This window comes from Symphalangus syndactylus, chromosome 16, assembly GCF_028878055.3.
Source record: "Symphalangus syndactylus isolate Jambi chromosome 16, NHGRI_mSymSyn1-v2.1_pri, whole genome shotgun sequence".
Taxonomy (NCBI): domain Eukaryota; kingdom Metazoa; phylum Chordata; class Mammalia; order Primates; family Hylobatidae; genus Symphalangus; species Symphalangus syndactylus.
Genome location: NC_072438.2, coordinates 44,735,130 through 44,752,854, shown reverse-complemented (window position 1 = coordinate 44,752,854; position 17,725 = coordinate 44,735,130). Strand labels below are relative to the sequence as shown.

The following is a 17,725-nucleotide window of genomic DNA, read 5'->3' as shown; positions in this document are numbered from 1 at the left end:
CGGCAGCAAAATCCCTACCCTGATCAAACTTTTCAGCTGTAACTTTCTCAAAACTAAGCCAGACCAAAGAAAGATTTATCAAGGGGAGCTCTGGAAGCATTCCAGTTCCTGCAGATCGTGATCTGCTTTATCTTCAAGGCCAAAGTCATTGCTGGCTTTTTAATAAGCTCTTAAGGGGCATTTCTGTCATCATTTACCTTATCTTGACAACCACTAAGGAAAGGGTTAGTGATCCTCTCAGTTGGGAACTCCAGTTAAAGCAAACATTTTCTTGTTCCCAGATATATTTCGCATAATGTCAGCAAATAGTAACAACGTGGAAAACACATTTAAATATATTAATCATGTTTCTTCATTTTAAAGAGCACTGTAATGCTACAAATGACCCTTCCCAGACCTTAAGATGTCAATTGTTAATTTATCTCATTTAAAAAGGGAAACCAGATACCACTTCACATCTATCTGGATGGCTTTCATCAAAAACAAAACAAAAACAGAAAGTAGCAAATCTTGCGAGGACGTAAAGGAACTGGGGTCCTTACCCACTGCCAGTGGGATTGTAAAATGGTGTGGCCACTGTGGTACAATACAACAGTTCCTCAAAAAAATTAAACATAAAATTACCACATACCCTAGCAATTTCATTTCTGGATATATAACCAAAAGAACTGAAAGCAGGAACTTCAACAGATATTTGCACGTCAGCATTCATAGCAGCATTATTCGTACAATAGTCAAAAGGGGGAAGGAACCCAAATGTCCATGGACGAGTAAATGGATGAACAAAATGTGGACACACTTTGGGAATGGAATACCATTCAGCCTTAACAAGGAATGAAATTCAGACAACGCTACAATACACGTGAATCTGGAAAACATTATGCTAAGTGAAATAAACTAGAAACAAGAAGATAAATATTTTATGACTTTGCTTGTATGAAGTTACCTAGAAACAGAACGGATGTTGCCAGAGGCTGAGAAGGAGCGGAGTTGGCATTTAACGAGTTTCAGTTTTGGAAGATGAAAACGTTCTGGAGATGCTGGTGGTGAGGATTGTACAACAATGTGAATGGACTTAATGCCAATGAAGGGCATGCTTACAAAAAGGTTATGATGGTAAATTTTGTGTTACATTTTTTACTATAATTTTTTTAAAAAGGAAAATTGGATCTAAATAGCAATGTTTTCTTTACAAACTTATAGCTTATAATAAATATTCCTTTTTTTTTTGAGACATCTCGCTCTGTTGCCCAGGCTGGAGTACAGTGGCACAATCTCAGCTCACTGCAACCTCCATCTCCCGGGCTCAAACGATTTTCCTGCCTCAGCCTCCCGAGTAGCTGGAATTACAGGCACACACCACCACACCCAGCTAATTTTTGTATTTAGTAGAGACAGGGTTTCACCATGTTGCCCAGGCTGGTCTCGAACTCTTGGCCTGAAGTGATCTGCCTGCCTCAGCCTCCCCAAGTGCTGGGATTACAGGTGTATAATAAACATTCTACAAACATGAGAAATGATCAAATTTTTGTTTTCTTTTCACAATAGCATGGGTTGTTTAAATCATGTGACCTCCACAAGTCACAAAAAATTTTTTAGAAATCCTCCCATAAACAGAACGAAAACACAAAATCAAGAACAGAGTGGTGAAAACTCCTTCACCTTCCAGATGCCCTCAGATAAACATATCACCACTCCCTTTCACTGTCACCTGGTTCTGTCCTCTCCCCTGGCCCCTCCCTGCAGTCCCAGAAACTCTCACTTCCTGCCTCAGGTGGACTCCCCACTCTTGTTCAAGAAGAATCCCCACCATTCCATTTGGATTCATTTGGCCCCTCTGGCCCCTTGGGCTCTGAATTCACTCAAACCTCTCCAATTCTGAAAAAGACAAAGTTAGCTACAATCCCCAGGTCTTCCCCCAGTATGGCCTTCTCCTGGAAATGTTTGGTGGCAGGTAACAGGGCTTTACCGCCTGGGGTGAATCATGGGCTCATGACACACTAGTTTATTCCTAGACGTCTCTAATCCTCAATTTACTTATCTGCAATATGTGCAAAATAAATAGTCCCTTTTCCTCCCACAAATGTGGTGAGGATTAAATAGATAATAGAAAGCACTTAATACACTTCCTGGCAGATCTTATTCAATACACGTTAGCTACAAATCGTAACATTTATTACAGTTTCTCCCTAAGCCAGGTTTCTAGAAATACTGGTCAATACTAATAGTCACCTTTATTTCTTCCCATTTGCTCCTCAACTGCAACCTGTTTTCTGCTACCTCCTCTCCATCCAAACTGTACTAGCAGAGGTTACTAATGACCTGGTAATGGAGAAACCGGTACAAGTTCCTTAGTTCTTATCTTTCTAGATATCTCTGCAGTGGCCAGTATGACTGACCACTCACACAACCTTGCTAAACACTAGGCAACTGGTTTGGTAACCTGTTTTCCTAACTCCTCCTCCACCCTCAGAATACCTTGGAGGGAGGTGGCAGCAGGGGGCTCTGGGTTCTTATCTTTGTATCACCAGCATCCGGCACAATTCCTGACACACAGAAGACACCCACTGCACGCTGAAAGTCCACCTACAATCCCTGTGACTAATACAAGCCTCTGTTAGGCAGAATCTTCCAACAGATGTGTGTCATCTAAAGTTCTCCTGAGACTTTTAACTCCCACTGTGTTCACGCTGGAAAGGGTCCCCTACTCACCCTCTATCCTCTCACAGAGTTTGTGCAGGCCCTGCAGGGGGCAGCCCTCGCACAGCTGGGCTGGTGCCTTAGCCGTCTGCTGCACTGCAGCCACTGTGAAGGCCTGTTTCAGGGTCATCATAATTTCGTCAACCTAATCAAAGAGAAGAGAAGTTGTAGTCACCAAAAAGTCAATTTGAAATTAGCTGGGCTGAGATGTCAGACAATCTTTGGAAACGACTTTTTAAGCTTTAAGAGTTTTCTGTACTACTCTTCACAGGTTGACAGATAATAATTGGAATAACAGCTAGGATTACAGTCTGAAAATAATACAAGTATGCTCAAAGCTCTTAAAGCAGGTAAAGTAAATGATATGGTTTGGCTGTGTCCCCACCCAAATCTCATTTTGAATTGTAGCTCCCATAATTTACATGTGTCATGGGAGGGACCCAGTGGGAGGTAACTGAATCATGGGGGTGGGTCTTTCCTGTGCTGTTCTATGATAGTGAATAAATCTCACGAGATCTGATGGTTTTACAAAGGGCAGTTCCCCTGCACACGCTGCCCTGCCTGCTGCCATGTAAGATGTGCCTTTGCTCCTCCTTCACCTTCCACCATGATTGTGAGGCCTTGCTGGCCATGTGGAACTATGAGTCCATTAAACTTCTTTCCTTTATAAATTATCCAGTGTCAGGTATGTCTTTATTAGCAGTGTGAGAACAGACTGATACAGTAAAAACTAAAAATACAAACTACTGAGAAAAAAGACAAATTAAGCTTCAGATGTGTATTAGCTGCTTACTAAATAGTCAAAAGTAAATAACTAAAGACAAATAATGATATGTCAATGACTATCTGGTTTTCCTAAGGACAGAAAAATCAGTGGAGCTAAAATTGCTTGTAAAGAAGGTTCCAAGGTAAGAATTGCTTGTCCTCTCTCACCAGAGCCTCATTTGTGCACTGAAACACGTAACAGACAAAATGAAAGCCACCACCTCCGGAAGACTCTCGGCAGATAAACCCAAAGTGGTCCACGTGTCTGATGCCCTGTTGAAGGGAGAGAACGAGATGTTCAGTTGTATCCAGAAGACGCACCATCATCAGAAATGCACCTCAAGATTTACACAGCACAATTTTATTTTACTTTTTATTATTTTTCTGAGATGGAGTTTCACTCTTGTTGCCCAGGCTGGAGTACAATGGTGCAATCTCAGCTCACTGCAACCTCTGCCTCCAGGGTTCAAGTGATTCTCATGCCTCAGCCTCTTGAGTAGCTGGGATTACAGGCGTGCACCACCACACCCAGCTAATTTTTGTACTTTTAGTAGATACAGTGTTTCACCATGTTGGTCTCAAACTCCTGACCTCAGATAATCCACCCGCCTCAGCCTCCCAAAGTGCTGGGATTACAGGCGTGAGCCACTGCGCCTGGCCTACACAGCACAACTTTAAAGAACACTAGAAAATTACTATTTTCTCTGATATTTTAAAATTTCAAAAAGTCTAAAAACATCTCAAATAAAGTTGGTTTACTAGAATGTTCCTTTGATTACCCCCACAACAATAAGAGAAATAAGATCTGAAAATTCAAGTTTTAGTGCCCATTTTAGTATTTGTTGTTTTGTTTGAGACATAGGTATTAAAGAATAAAAACCACTCAAAAAATCAAAGGCAGACCAGAGATTCATGAAGAAACACAACTATGCACAAACACACCCAAAGGTTAAAAAAATATTTAAAATATATTTGTGTTCCTAAAATAAGTAGGTAAATACTGAAGTGAACTGGAATAAAGAAAGAGTCAAAAATTATATATATATATGCACACAGAGTAGAGGAGCTTTTAAACATATTAGGCTAAGGCTCTACCATAGTATCATAAGAGCTATTTTTAATAAATATTAATATGTAAACGTGTTTTAAAATCATCAGCTATCAGAGGCACCTTAATACAGATAAAACGTCTGAAATAAATATTAATACATCAATGTATTCTGAAAGCACCAGCATGCAGAGATGTGAGTGCTGATAGCTTAATGTTCAGTAATCATATAAACTTATAAACCACACTCTTTAGGAAATTATAAAGTTATCACACAAAAATGTAAACATTTAACATTAATATTTCAACAGAAATAGCAGCAAATCAGGATTAAAAACTCTATGGGTAATCTCACTTTCAGGCCAAATATTTTCCAAAAAATGAGCAATCATTGACATGCTTTGCCATCTCAATTAATCTTCTCCAGTAGCAAGTTAAGCATAAGCTAGAGGCTACAACTTAAGGAAATATGATTTAGCAAAGCTTTTTTTTTGGAAATGGTTCCCTATTCAATCTATAAATAACATTCTTTTTTTTCACATTTTGCAGAAAAGTCCCTTTTGAATATTTAAGTAGATCACATTATAAATCAACATTGACATTTTCATATTTTATCAATTACGAAAATGAAAAATCCAGAGTTAAAAAAAAAAATAAGCAAACGTAACCTTAAGTGATCTCGTATTTGTTAGGAAGATCCTGAGTAAAACTGGCATAGCTAATCTTAATTGATAGTTTCTTCCAAAATCTCTCTATGAAACACCTGGAAGATTATCAAGAAAAAAGTTTTCAAGTAGACACTGTACTCTGAGTAGAACATTCTCAAAGATAAGCACTATCTATATTTGAAGGGAGAATACTGACAATTGGTACCCAAAAAAGTTATAAATTTTTGTAAAGTAGAAATATATCTAATAAAAAGATACATTTGTGTGAAATGTGTAAATATATATGTGTAATATGCACAAAGACACACACGTGCATCTGGAAGTTATGACTGTGGACTATTACTACCAATAACTGAGAAAATTAAAAGTAGATCTATTTTGTCCATTACTGTTGCTAAGAGCAAATTTCTTAGTTTCAAAATTATATTCATAATTTACCTTAACATACCAAAGCAAAGGAGAAAGAAAAGCGAAACACAGATCAAGTACAGTACTTAGAAAACATACACCTTGTAACCTTTAGCATTTCTGTTACATGATAAATATTATAGAAATTCATTTAAAAATTCCATTGCAATTGAATTAAAAAACCCATCTCCATTTACCTGAGAGCAAAAGGATATCTCCTTAAAATTTTTCTCCAATGCTATTTTTTTGGTGTCAGGACTGATGAGGTAAACTTCAGACTGGCCAATCTTAAAAGACAAACAAACAAAAAAATCTAGCTTTTCAAACTGTCTCATTTCATGACCTATAAAAATAAAGAATAAAAGGGACAAACTCCTATAAAATTCTGACTCTATCATCGTAGAAATAATTTCAAAGGTTCCCTCTTATCCTCTGGATTTCAGGTCATAAGAGACATCTATTAGTGCCTTCACCTAGATAAGACAGCCATCTTCCTTGAGATGAAAGAACCGGATACCCAAAAGTTAGCAATAGGCCTCAAGATCCACACATCCCCTCAAAACTGAGGTCTCCGCATAAGTGAACCTTCCAGAAAACAGAACTTTCAAAGCTTCCAAGATACTTTTGAATGATTTTTACTGACAAGTCTTTTAAAATTATTGTTAAAATAATCTACCATTATGATTATTGTACATTATCACATTATGATAACATGTGAGGCATTCACATACACTAGTGACCGGACCTTTTCAATTTAGAGTATGAGCATCAATTACAATCCTCTTACTGCCTTGGGACATGCTAATAGACATGCATTATAGGAGACTGCTGTGTTGCAATACCCATCCTGCTCTGTGTGCACATGCCCCTGCAGGCTGTGAAAGGCTGCCTTTTAGACTCCTCGTCTCCGGAGCGCTAAGCTTCTTGGGTTTCAGTGTGTGTTGGTTTCTACAGCTTTAGTTTCTCCTCAGGACCAAGAAGTCAGTGGTCACATCCTGATGCTGCCACTCTAACTCCCAGACCCATCTCTTCCTCTAAACTCTTTACGCTTTGATGTAAAATACAAATCAGATACACAAGCTTGTTGGAAACTGGGGTGTAAGGCGAGGGGAATTATACTCTCAATGAGGGGGCCCAGGAAACGTGCATTCTGTTTGGGGCAAGGACTTTGCACTCTGAATCGTTTTTGCACACTTAACTGTTTCTGAACTGTATTTCAGCCAACAGAGAGTGGCAGGTAGCCTTTACTCTTGTCCTTCCGTGGAGACCAAGGATGATGAAAAACTAATTCATTTTTAACATGCAACATCTTTCTAAATTAGACTGTGTCTCTCTCTAGAGTAGGAGCCAACACAATATCCTCCTTATTTGTAAACAACGAATAAGTATCTACTTGGAGTATGTTTAGTCTCTTTAGAAGTCACTGTCTTTACCTACATAACGAAGATAGTCCTTACTTATTTTTAAAAATAACCTTTGAAAATCTCAGAAGGTGAGAGGCTCCAAGGCATTATTATTTGGCTGTGGCTGGGTTGTAAAGAGCAAGTCAGAATGTAAAGTTGGGTGGGGCTCCTGAGATCCCTCTCCTTCTCCATGGCATCCAAAGGATTGTACATCCCATTAATTTGACTTTCTGCATGTCTGTCCCTTCCAGTCCCACTGCACTTACCACAACCCCACTATCTCTCACCTGGACTACTACAACAGCTTCACTCCCCTCCCCATCCTACTCTTGCCCTCCCCCAAGTATCCTGGCTTTGTAGCCAAAGATATTTCACACTGTGTTTTAAAGCATGCAGTGACTGCCCACTCCTTTCAGGATAAAAAACAAAACCCTGACCAAGACCCATAAAGTTGTGCCTAATGAAAACAACTTTCATGGGGCTGCCTCCAGTCCCAGCCCCATCTCTACACACCATCCTTCCTTGTCTTCAGTGTGGAAATCTGGACTTATTTCTCACCCAACAGCTGTGCTCTAGGCACTACCAATGACAGCAGTGAACAGAGAAATGAAAATCCATGCCCTCTTGAAGCCTATCTTCTTGGGGGCATGTGGGACATAAAATCTTTTACTTGTTCATTTGTAATTGTATCAAATAGTAAAAGTGCTATGGAGAAAAACAAAGCAAAAAAGCAGGATATGAGGCTGCTATTGGCCTTACTGATACGATTATTCCTCCATGTCAGCATTTCAGCAGAGACCTAAAGGAAGCAAGAGGAGGTAAGACCGTGACAACCCGAGGGAAGAATGCTGAGCAAAGGAGGCACTCAGGCCTCTGGGATTCTTCAGGCACCAGGCAGCATCCCTGCCTTTAGGGCCTTCTCATCTGCTGCTCTGTGAGCCCAGAAGACCTTCCCAGGTGGCCACAATGAAACCTTGTGTTAGGTGAAAATCACTTTCTCAAAGAAGCCTTTCCTGATTACCCTGGGAAATGCTCTCAGGCAGGCTGTACTTCTCCTCCACGGCATTTACCACAATTATAATTAGATAATTATTTGTGCACTCAGTTGCCTGTCTCCCTTACTGGAATCTAAATTCCATGTGGGCAGAGAACATACTTGTCTTGTTCATGGCTGCATTTCCAGCATGTGGCAAGGGACGTTAGCACAGCAGTCAAACAGTCAGTACTTATAAATAAATGCAGGGAGCAGCTTTCTCAATGCCACCAAGGAAGTTGTTTTTAAAAGATACAGATCACAAATTAAAGCACAAATCTGACTACTCTTTTCGGTACACTAGATCAACGGTCAAAAGATGAAAACATCAGCCCTATTTACCCTTGGGTGCACCCCCCTGGTTTTAAACCTGCACACATCCACACTGCACTAACCTAGGTAGCTGGTTTTTTATCCCCCTGGCCATCTCACTTGTGCTGTGACTTAGACAAAAAAAAAAGGAGACTTTACATTTAAGGTAATTTTTTTCTCTACAGAACATCAGTCAGCATTAAGCCAATGAGGAGGCCAAGGAAAAAACTAGCTCCTCCACTGTCAGAGACGGGCTCGCTGCTGGGACAGCTCCACATCTCATCTGTTCAGACCCAGGGGACTCCCAGGGAGGGCACACCCATTCAGAAGAGCCCAGATCAGCATGGAACCAGGAGCCCCACCCACCTGGGATAGCCCCCCATGTCCAGTCCTTTTCTAGCATTTGGCTGTCAATTTAACACTTTTTTTCAAAAAAAAAAAAAAAAAAAAAAAAAGCAAGCAAGCAAGCAATTGGCTAAATTAACGTTTCAGTTTGGGTATAAATTTCAAATATAATGTCACTCACAAAGCCACTCTTCCTGATTAACAAAGGGTAAATGTTTCATAAATAAAAATATTAATAGTAGAGAGGGTGTTTTCCAACTAAAAGATTCTGTTGAAATATATCATCTGAAATTCATATATATTTTTAAAATCTCTCTGCTGGCCTCATTTCCACGTTTTCACTGTTCTTTCCACACTGAAAAGGTGTCTTTATAATTATGGGGTGAGATAAAAATTACACATGGGCATGTTCCTCCCTGATGACTGTAAAGGCTTACAGCTAAAGGAAGGATCTTATCCTAAGAATAGAATTGTTGATAATAATGAATTATCAACATGAATAATGAATCCATAATGAAAATATATGGATTCACACATAAATCAAAAGCAATTGACTAAGAATCTTCGCTCCATAAACCAGATTTTCTCTTGAACGCGTATGGCAGACTGGGGCTGTGCACAAGCCTGGTGATATTTTACCGTGAAGAGCATAGTTCGATTTTCCTCGATATCTGTGGGCTGCACAATATTGTGTCCGCTAATGAGGTGGTTCTCAATGTCGCTCTCCTCGAAGGAGCTGAAGAAGCCGCTGCTTCGGAGGCCCCCATCCTGCAGCTCCTTCCTAAAGGCCAGCGAGCGCAGGCCGGGCTGGGAGAAGGACTTGCGCATGGGCCTGCGCCCAGGCTCCTGGCTCCCTGTGGGCGCGGCATGGGGCGGGGCGGGGCGGGGACTCTCAGACCCCCGGCTGCCGCTGACGTGATTGAACTTCTGGATGCACTGGTCGATCAGGGCCGGGGGAGCCTTCTTGTGCGCCACCGTCACGCGGCCGCAGAAGAGCACCTCGAACTTCTTGGAAAACGTGTCGTCGAACTCGGACGGGCAGTGCAGCTCCTCCTGCCGGGCAATCTTCCCCGCCTGACGGATGGAGCTGATGATCTCAGGCACCTGCGGAGAGAGGGAGGAATGTTATTTGGAACATGCAGTGTGGCTGGCATTCACGGAATGAATGCACCAAGCTCCTTCGGGACGCCCCGCTGGCTACTCCACTGCGGAGCACTGGAGGAGGAGCCCACGGGAGGGGACTAGGAATGTCTTCCCATGGGAGGTGAACACACAGCTTCCACAGAAAAGAGAAGGGGGACGACACTTATGAAGCACCTCTTACATACCAAGGGCTGCGCTAGAGGATTTGCATGCGCACAGCACCCTGCAAGGTTAAACCACCAGCCCAGCCCGGGAACACACACAGCCCAACCTAGCAGGCCTTGGATTCAAGCCCAGGCTGGTCCCACTCCAAAGCTAAAGGCCCCCTCTGGAGAAGCTGTCACCTCCCAGAGAAGTCTGTCTCCAACGTGGTTCACAAAACATGACTCAATTATTCTAGATCTCATGGCAGTATACTTTGGAAAGTCTTCTTTAATAAATGGTGGGATGAAGAAGACAAAGGCTCTGAAATTAACTCATAAATTATTATTCAAATCCCAGCACCATTATTTCCTTCCATGACAACTCAGTCCTGTATTTCCTAGCAGGTGAATAGTGACTGGCACGTCAACAAAGCTAGGAGGTTTTAATCAAAGAGTGAGTAACCCATGACTAATATTATCACAGCAAATAGGCTCACCAGGGCTTCTTCACATGGAGACTATAAAGCTTTTGGTTTCTAATGTTGAAAATCATGATTAAAAGAATGTAATAGAAGATCTCATCTGCCACGGTGTTGTCCCTACTGCTACATCCCCTCATCATTAACCTCTGAGAAGGTTCTTCAAAGCAGCATAGACGTAAAGATGAATCCGCACGGCAGTGAATGAAACAGCTGTGCAATTGCTCAGATGATGGACAGCCACAACGCTAATATTTGTGGCCAGGCATGGATTTAAACAAGGCCAAGGCAAGCATAAATTTAATCTTCAAAAGGGCCTACTTTTTGTTATGACCTAACACCTAAACCAATTTTTTCCATTTTTCTATATAAGGAAAATTCAATTTAAGGCCCAATACCCACAGGCCCAATGTCTTTTTAACAACATTATAGACAAATTTTAAAAATCCCCCTTCCAATTCAGGTCAAAGATCAACACATACAGTAAAGGAGGTGGTTTTACATTTTAAAAGTATCCTTGGTATTCAGTGTTCACGACATAATTCCCAAAACCAATGACTCGAAAGATTTTTCTCTTTGTGATTTCATATCAAATACACCTTAAAGATCTCTCTGTCATAAAGATTATGATCTATTCTTTCAAGGTATTTTATCATACAAAGAGTCAAAAGATCTTTGGGAAAGTTTTATATTTTAAATAATTGATTCCCGATGAGACCTAAATGATTTTAAAAGCCAAAATTTCAGCCAGGTGCGGTGGCTCATGCCTGTAATCCCAGCACTTTGGGAGGCCAAGGCGGGCAGATCACGAGGTCAGGAGTTTGAGACCAGCCTAGGCAACATAGTGAAACCCCGTCTCTACTAAAAATACAAAAAATTAGCTGTGGTGGCGGGTCCCTGTAATCCCAGCTACTTGGGAAGCTGAGGCAGGAGAATTGCTTGAACCTGGGAGGCGGAGGTTGCAGTGAGCTGAGATTGCACCATTGCACTCCAGCCTGAGTGACAGCGCAAGACTCTGTCTCAAAAAAATAAAATAAAATAGCCAAAATTTCAACAGGTCAAGCATCTGTCTGCACTGAGCACCTGCTTGGTTATAGCCCACTTTTATACTGCCAAATAATCATACATCATGCAGAGGCCTGAAAACTGTTGGTCAATTATAAAAAGAAGACAGGACAGAGAGAAGAGAGTATGAAGTCTAGGTTTCATTCACATCTTTGCCAATGGTTCACAACAGAAGCCTGGTAAAAACTTAGCCACAGTTAGACTGGGCATCTGTAATCCCAGCACTTTGGGAGGCCGAGGCAGGCAGATAGCTTGAGCTGAGGAGTTCAAGACCAGCCTGGGCAAAATGGCGAGACCTCGTCTCTATACAAAATACAAAAATGAGCCAGCCGAGGTGGTGTGTGCCTGCAGTCCCCGCTACTCCTGAGGCAGGAGGATTGCCGGAGCCCAGGAGATGGAGGTTGCAGTGAGCCAAGACAGTACCACTGCACTCCAGCCTGGGTGACTAAGACCCTGTCTCAAAACAAAAAAACAAAACAACAACAACAAAAAAGCCATAGTTACTCTCCAAAAAGGAGTTTATAAGATTTTCCTGGTAAAAGTGATTTCTGTAAAGAACATTTGTCAAACAAAAATAATCAATTTATACAAGAACCTTGCCACTCTTCTAAGCAAGTGTGTAAGATTATTTTATCAAGTCATGTGACTCTTCCCAATTCAAAGCTTATTCAGTCCTCTGAGGCTTATTAAAATACCTGACGTTTCTACATGCTGTGTCTTCTGCTGCATCTGAACTGAGCAGTGATGTCTTTCATTATATATCAAAGGAGAGAGAAAATGTGTGAAGTCACATGAATTTATTGGTGACTCAGTAGTAAATGGTACAAACAAAAAGACGACACAAAGTAGATCACTTGACTGGATTCCCAGGGTCAGAAGAAACTGAAGAATACATCATAACTTGGTCACGATCGAGGCTGTGGTAGTTTTTTTCCAAGGACCAATCTCTCCTATCCTTTACTCAGAATCTTAAAAAGACACACTTTAGTCAAAGACCAAAGTCTGTCTCTCCTTGCTCTGGTAAGTTTTAGTATTCACGCATAATTGAGCTCAAGATTCTCATGCTCAGGATAAGGTGTGCCCCGTCATTTAGAAGCACCAAGAAGTTATGCGTAATACAGATATAAAGGAGATAATTGAGGTTAACAATTTCAGAACATTTAAAGGCAAAGGGCATATTGCCAAATATAGTTTCAACAACAAATTGCAAATAGTTAAAAAGCCTAATGCCATTTAAACATTACTTTAAGTTGGTCAAGTATACTAAAAGACTAAATAAAAAATGGGTTCTATCTATGTGTAAGTTTATAAAACCCTCTACCAGAACGGACCTGGGGCACTGTTTTTTCATTTTTTCTTTTTCTTTTTTTTTTTTTGAGATGGAGTTTTGCTCTTGCTGCCCAGGCTGGAGTGCAATGGGGCGATCTTAGCTCACTGCAACCTCTGCCCCCAGGTTCAAGCAATTCTCCTGCCTCAGCCTCCCGAGTAGCTGGGATTACAGACGTGCACCACCACACCCGGCTAATTTTGTATTTTTTCGGTAGAGATGGGGTTTCTCCATGTTGGTCAGGCTGGTCTTGAACTCCTGACCTCAGGTGATCCACCCATCTCGGCCTCCCAAAGTGGTAGAATTACAGGCGTGAGCCACCGCACCCAGGCTCTGAGGCACTATTTTCTAAAAAATGAAGGCATAATGTCCACTCGTGATAAAATCCTGAATTCTTTATCCTTATAACTCTGTCCTGGACTCACCTATTTGCATGGAGGACTTGAGTCCTTTACTTCATTTTATTTCTATACATTTTTCTAGGCATCTCTAGATGCCAGAGCCAGGGATTCAGAAATATGAGATGAATGTAAGTGAGTCCCTGCCCGGAGGAGGAGGTTTAGTTAGAATCCTTTACAGTAATTGAGATGGGGCATTTTGAGAGCCTGAACTGAGAACTAAGCACTGAAGGCTGAGAGGAAGGTTGAGAGAAAGGCTGAATGAAAGATTCTGGAAGATAGGACCAACAGGATTTGGTGGTGACCTGGATAGGGGGCTGAGGATATTGAAGATGGGGTGTGGTACCCAGGGCTCTGGCTTAGGCTTCTGTGTGGATGACTGTGCCATTAGCTCACAGAGGGAGTGCAGAGTGGAGAAGGTTTGGGGAGACAGTGCAATGAGTTCTGCTTTTGTCTATGTTGAGTAAGACCAGGAGGACTTGAAAGTAAAGGCATCTAGCTGGGTAAGCGGGCCTGGAGTCCAAGACAGGGGCTCTAGACTAGACATGAGCAGCTCACATCCGGGAGGGAAAGTAAAGGAAGGGAGTGCGAAGACAGGCCCCTGGGATACCCCAACATTTCAGGTGTAGAGAAACTAAGGAATCGCAGGCAGAGAAGATGGGAGGCAAGGATGAGGTTAGAGGCGCCCAAGAAAAGGAGTCAGCAACTTACAACAGGCTAAGGGCTCAGAGAGCTGGCTAGAGCTTTGGCTCATACAGATAAGTAAAAATAAATAAGGGGGAAGACAATACTAATCCCCCAAAATAAACATGCCTAACTGAAAAATGTCCTCAAGTACAACTTTATTTAGTCTAAAAGAACATATACTTCCAATTACAATATTTACTGCAAAAACACAGATCCTTTTAGGGAAAATACACTGAGGCCAGTGGATTTATTCCCACTGATATGATCTGGGTACTTTTAGTGAAAATCTTTTTTTAGTTTTGTTGGAGCAGTAGTATCTACGTCATTTCTGTTTGCAGACAAAGTAAATCAAAACCAACTATAGCACAAACAAGAACCCAAAAAGCATCTTATTGGGACAGATTCAATAAGGGTGTGGGGCTCGGTTTTAATTTTCTTTTAATGAAGAAACAGGCCTTATTTAGATACAACTTGAGTTTATACTAAACTCTTCTTCTGCCAACTTGAGTTTATACTAAAACTCCGTTTTGAAAGTAAATCTGCATGTTGCTCACAACCAAAACAAGTTTCTTTGTTCACATACTAACAAACACACAGTAACGTATGAAGTTTCTGAAGCATGCATAAGTGAATACTGTCTCATATGTAGCCAGATAATGACATCCCAAGAGAATTAGAAATATTCAGTTCTGTAAATAAAGTCCTTACTTAAACATTTGGGTCAACTTGCTTTTTAAGGATTTAGGGATTATAAAGGATTATAAATACACTGCAAGTATAATTTTATGCAAAAGGATTTAGGAAAGAGCTCCTGAAATAGTATTTAGAATAAAAAGTCATTTTACTTTACATTTGGTGTTTTGTTTTTCTGTCAACTAGTAAGAAACAAATATTAAATAAATCTGAAGCACCGTGTATTTAACATTCTAGCATTTTTCCCGTTATATGATAGTAACATATTCTAAGACTTCAAAAATATGGCCGGACACATTGTGTTTTTTCCCTTAGATGAAATGCTTTCTCATTGTAAGGAGTTCAAATGAGCACTTCACACAAAAAAAAATATGCTATGTAATCATTGTCCAGAAAGAAGAGATTTGTGGTTTGTTTTTATTGACAAGTAGTTATTTGTATTTGTTTATCATAAGGTAAAAAGGAAGGGGATAAAAACTAAATTAAACCAAGTATTTCCTCACTCTATCTTACATGCCTTAAATTTCATGCAAAACACTTGAGAAAATATGAGTGCCTATTACTTAAATCATTTAAACAGAAAATACCATCAGACACTATCTAGATAGGACACAGGTAAACATTCATATTATGCAGCAGCTCAGCCTGACAGGACTAGGTTCAATCATGAAGATTTGAATATGCCTCCTACAATGAGTGAGACATGATTCCCTCTGACTTTAGGAGGCTCACACATAGGTGATTTCCAATATAAGGTGACAGGTGCCAGAACACAAACACAGGCGAAGGCACAGAAGGCCGCTCCTGTGCAGAGGTCTGTCTTGGCTCTTTTGCTTCCCACTGTGGTGATCTAATGCCTCAATGCCTGCTTCGTGCTTACAATTAGACAACAGATCAGATTAATGTGGTACATCTTCCCAAGGAGAGATCAGGTGTCCCTGTTAGCTGGCTGAGGAGGCATCTGGGCATAGGTGAAGTGTTAATGACTGTTAGCCCCTGACACAGGGGCCCCTTTTTCGTCCCCTCTGCCTTATCTTTCTGTCCTTTGGGTCTTGATCTTTCATCCCATGTAAAACAGAAGTAGCATTATTCAGCTTCCCTAGTTCTGAAATGGCAAATTGGATAAGCTGTTAGTAGATTTTAAACCCCATAGAGATCGTTTATGCAAACACAAAACACAGTTTATACTCCAAAATAATTGTTTAAAAGGTTCACTACAACCTTCCGACTGACCAACACCTTTCTACAAACATTTAAAACTATGAAACCACAACAGAAGTAATCGAATGGCTGTAGGAGCTAAAAGAGGGTGGGAGGAGGTGAGAAAGAAAAAGGAAGATCACACTGTAAGGATACGAAATTATTTTGTAGGTTTTCTAAAATAGTTTTCAAAACTTAAAATGTTGGGTGGCCAGCATAAATATAGATAGACTTCATGGAATCACTGAATATTCAATCTGGATGAGAATGTAAGTCCTCAAAGTCCAGCCCCTTCACTGAAAGCACTGATTCTCAACTCAAATGCGGCTGCACATGGGAATGGCCAGTATTTTCAAGCCCTGATGTCTGTGTCCACCTACCTAAATGAAGCAGCTTGTCTGGAGGTGGGGCCCTCACTCCCACAGTTTTCAAAGTGCCCTACCCTGGCTGTTCTAATGGGCAGCCAGAGTCCAGAAGCCTGGCTTCATCAGCTGTACTTTGTCACATCCCAGGGAAGGCAGTGCTTCACAGGAAGGCCTCCTCCGCATGCCACCCACAGCACCGTCCTACCCAAATCCATTTCATTATGGAGGCCCTTGGCAAACTGTGAACAGCAAGAAGGGCAGCCAAACTGCACAGATCCCTACCATGCTTACTGCAGAGATGAACAAACTGGTGAAGACAAAAAAGACTGAATCTGTCTAGACAGAGGGAATAAAGAAGCACATAAATGACTAGACAAGGTGGAAAGCAAGTGCTACAGAAGTACTAAGGAGGTTAAGAGGATAGAGAAACGCAAAATCTCAGTACAGGGTGCATTTCAAATAAGTTATTAAAAGCAGATAGGGACAGGGAGTAGTGGTTCGCGCCTGTAATCCCAGCACTTTGGGAGGCTGAGGTGGGTGGATCACCTGAGGTCAGGAGTTCAAGACCAGCCTGACCAACAAGGTGAAACCCTGTCTCTACTAAAAATACAAAAATTAACCAGGCGTGGTGGCAGGCGCCTGCAGTCCTAGCTACTTGGGAGGCTGAGACAGGAGAATTGCTTGAACCCAGGAGGCAAAGGTTGCAGTGAGTTGAGATCTCACCACTGCACTCCAGCCTGGGCGACAAAGCAAGACTCCGTCTCAAAAAATAATAATAATAAATTAATAAATTAATAAAATAAAATAAATAAAAAGTAAAAGCAGATAGGATGCCAAACATTTACCAAACCCCACCCTTCTTAAAATAAAACCAGTCACCAGGTGTGGGTGAGGAAAGTCAAGTCCAGGGACTCCAGTTCCTTGCCACTCAAGAAATGTCTTCTCTTTCAGAATATGCCCTGCACATGTCTCGTCTCAGTGCTCGGCTATTTGGTGAAGTCGCCAGGCCGACTGATTCCAAGTCTATGAAAGTGGTGACCCTTAGCCAAGAAGGAGGAGACTTATGACTGGGTATCCAGATGACAACACTTACTCCACACTCATGGGAACACTCTGGTTTCTTGGATTCTACAGAGATGAGTATCAGGATTTTAAGGATGAGCAAAGATGACTAAAGAAGCTTCGTGGAAAGGGGAAACCAAAGAAAGGAGAGGGGAAAAGAGCAGCATAAGAGAAATAGTGTTGGGCCGGGCGCAGTGGCTCATGCCTGTAATCCCAGCACTTTGGGAGGCCAAGGTGGGCGGATCACAAGGTCAGGAGATTGAGCCCATCCTGGCTAACATGGTGAAACCCCATTTCTACTAAAAATACAAAAAAATTAGCCAGGCATGGTGGCACATGCCTGTAGTCCCAGCTACTCGGGAGGCTGAGGCAGGAGAATCGCTTGAACACGGAGGCAGAGGTTGCAGTGAGTCGAGATTGTACCACTGCACTCCAGCCTGGGTGACAAAGCAAGACTCTGTCTCAAAAAAAAAAAAAAAAG

The 17,725-nt window shown here is 41.4% G+C and overlaps 1 protein-coding gene and 1 pseudogene across 10 annotated transcripts in view; one reads left to right on the top strand and one right to left on the bottom strand.

Moving 5' to 3' along the window:
* TBC1D1 (TBC1 domain family member 1) overlaps window positions 1–17,725 on the bottom strand; it is a 248,220-nt gene that overhangs the window by 113,916 nt on the left and 116,579 nt on the right. For all 10 annotated transcript variants that reach the window (XM_055246311.2, XM_055246309.2, XM_055246310.2 and 7 more), the window contains 4 exons: window positions 9,322–9,786; window positions 5,787–5,876; window positions 3,634–3,738; window positions 2,713–2,845 (listed from right to left, as the gene is read on the bottom strand). In XM_055246311.2, coding sequence (XP_055102286.1) covers window positions 2,713–2,845; window positions 3,634–3,738; window positions 5,787–5,876; window positions 9,322–9,786 — 793 coding nt within the window. The remainder of the gene's footprint in view (window positions 1–2,712; window positions 2,846–3,633; window positions 3,739–5,786; window positions 5,877–9,321; window positions 9,787–17,725) is intronic.
* LOC129464877 (small ribosomal subunit protein mS33-like) lies at window positions 16,934–17,413 on the top strand (annotated as a pseudogene).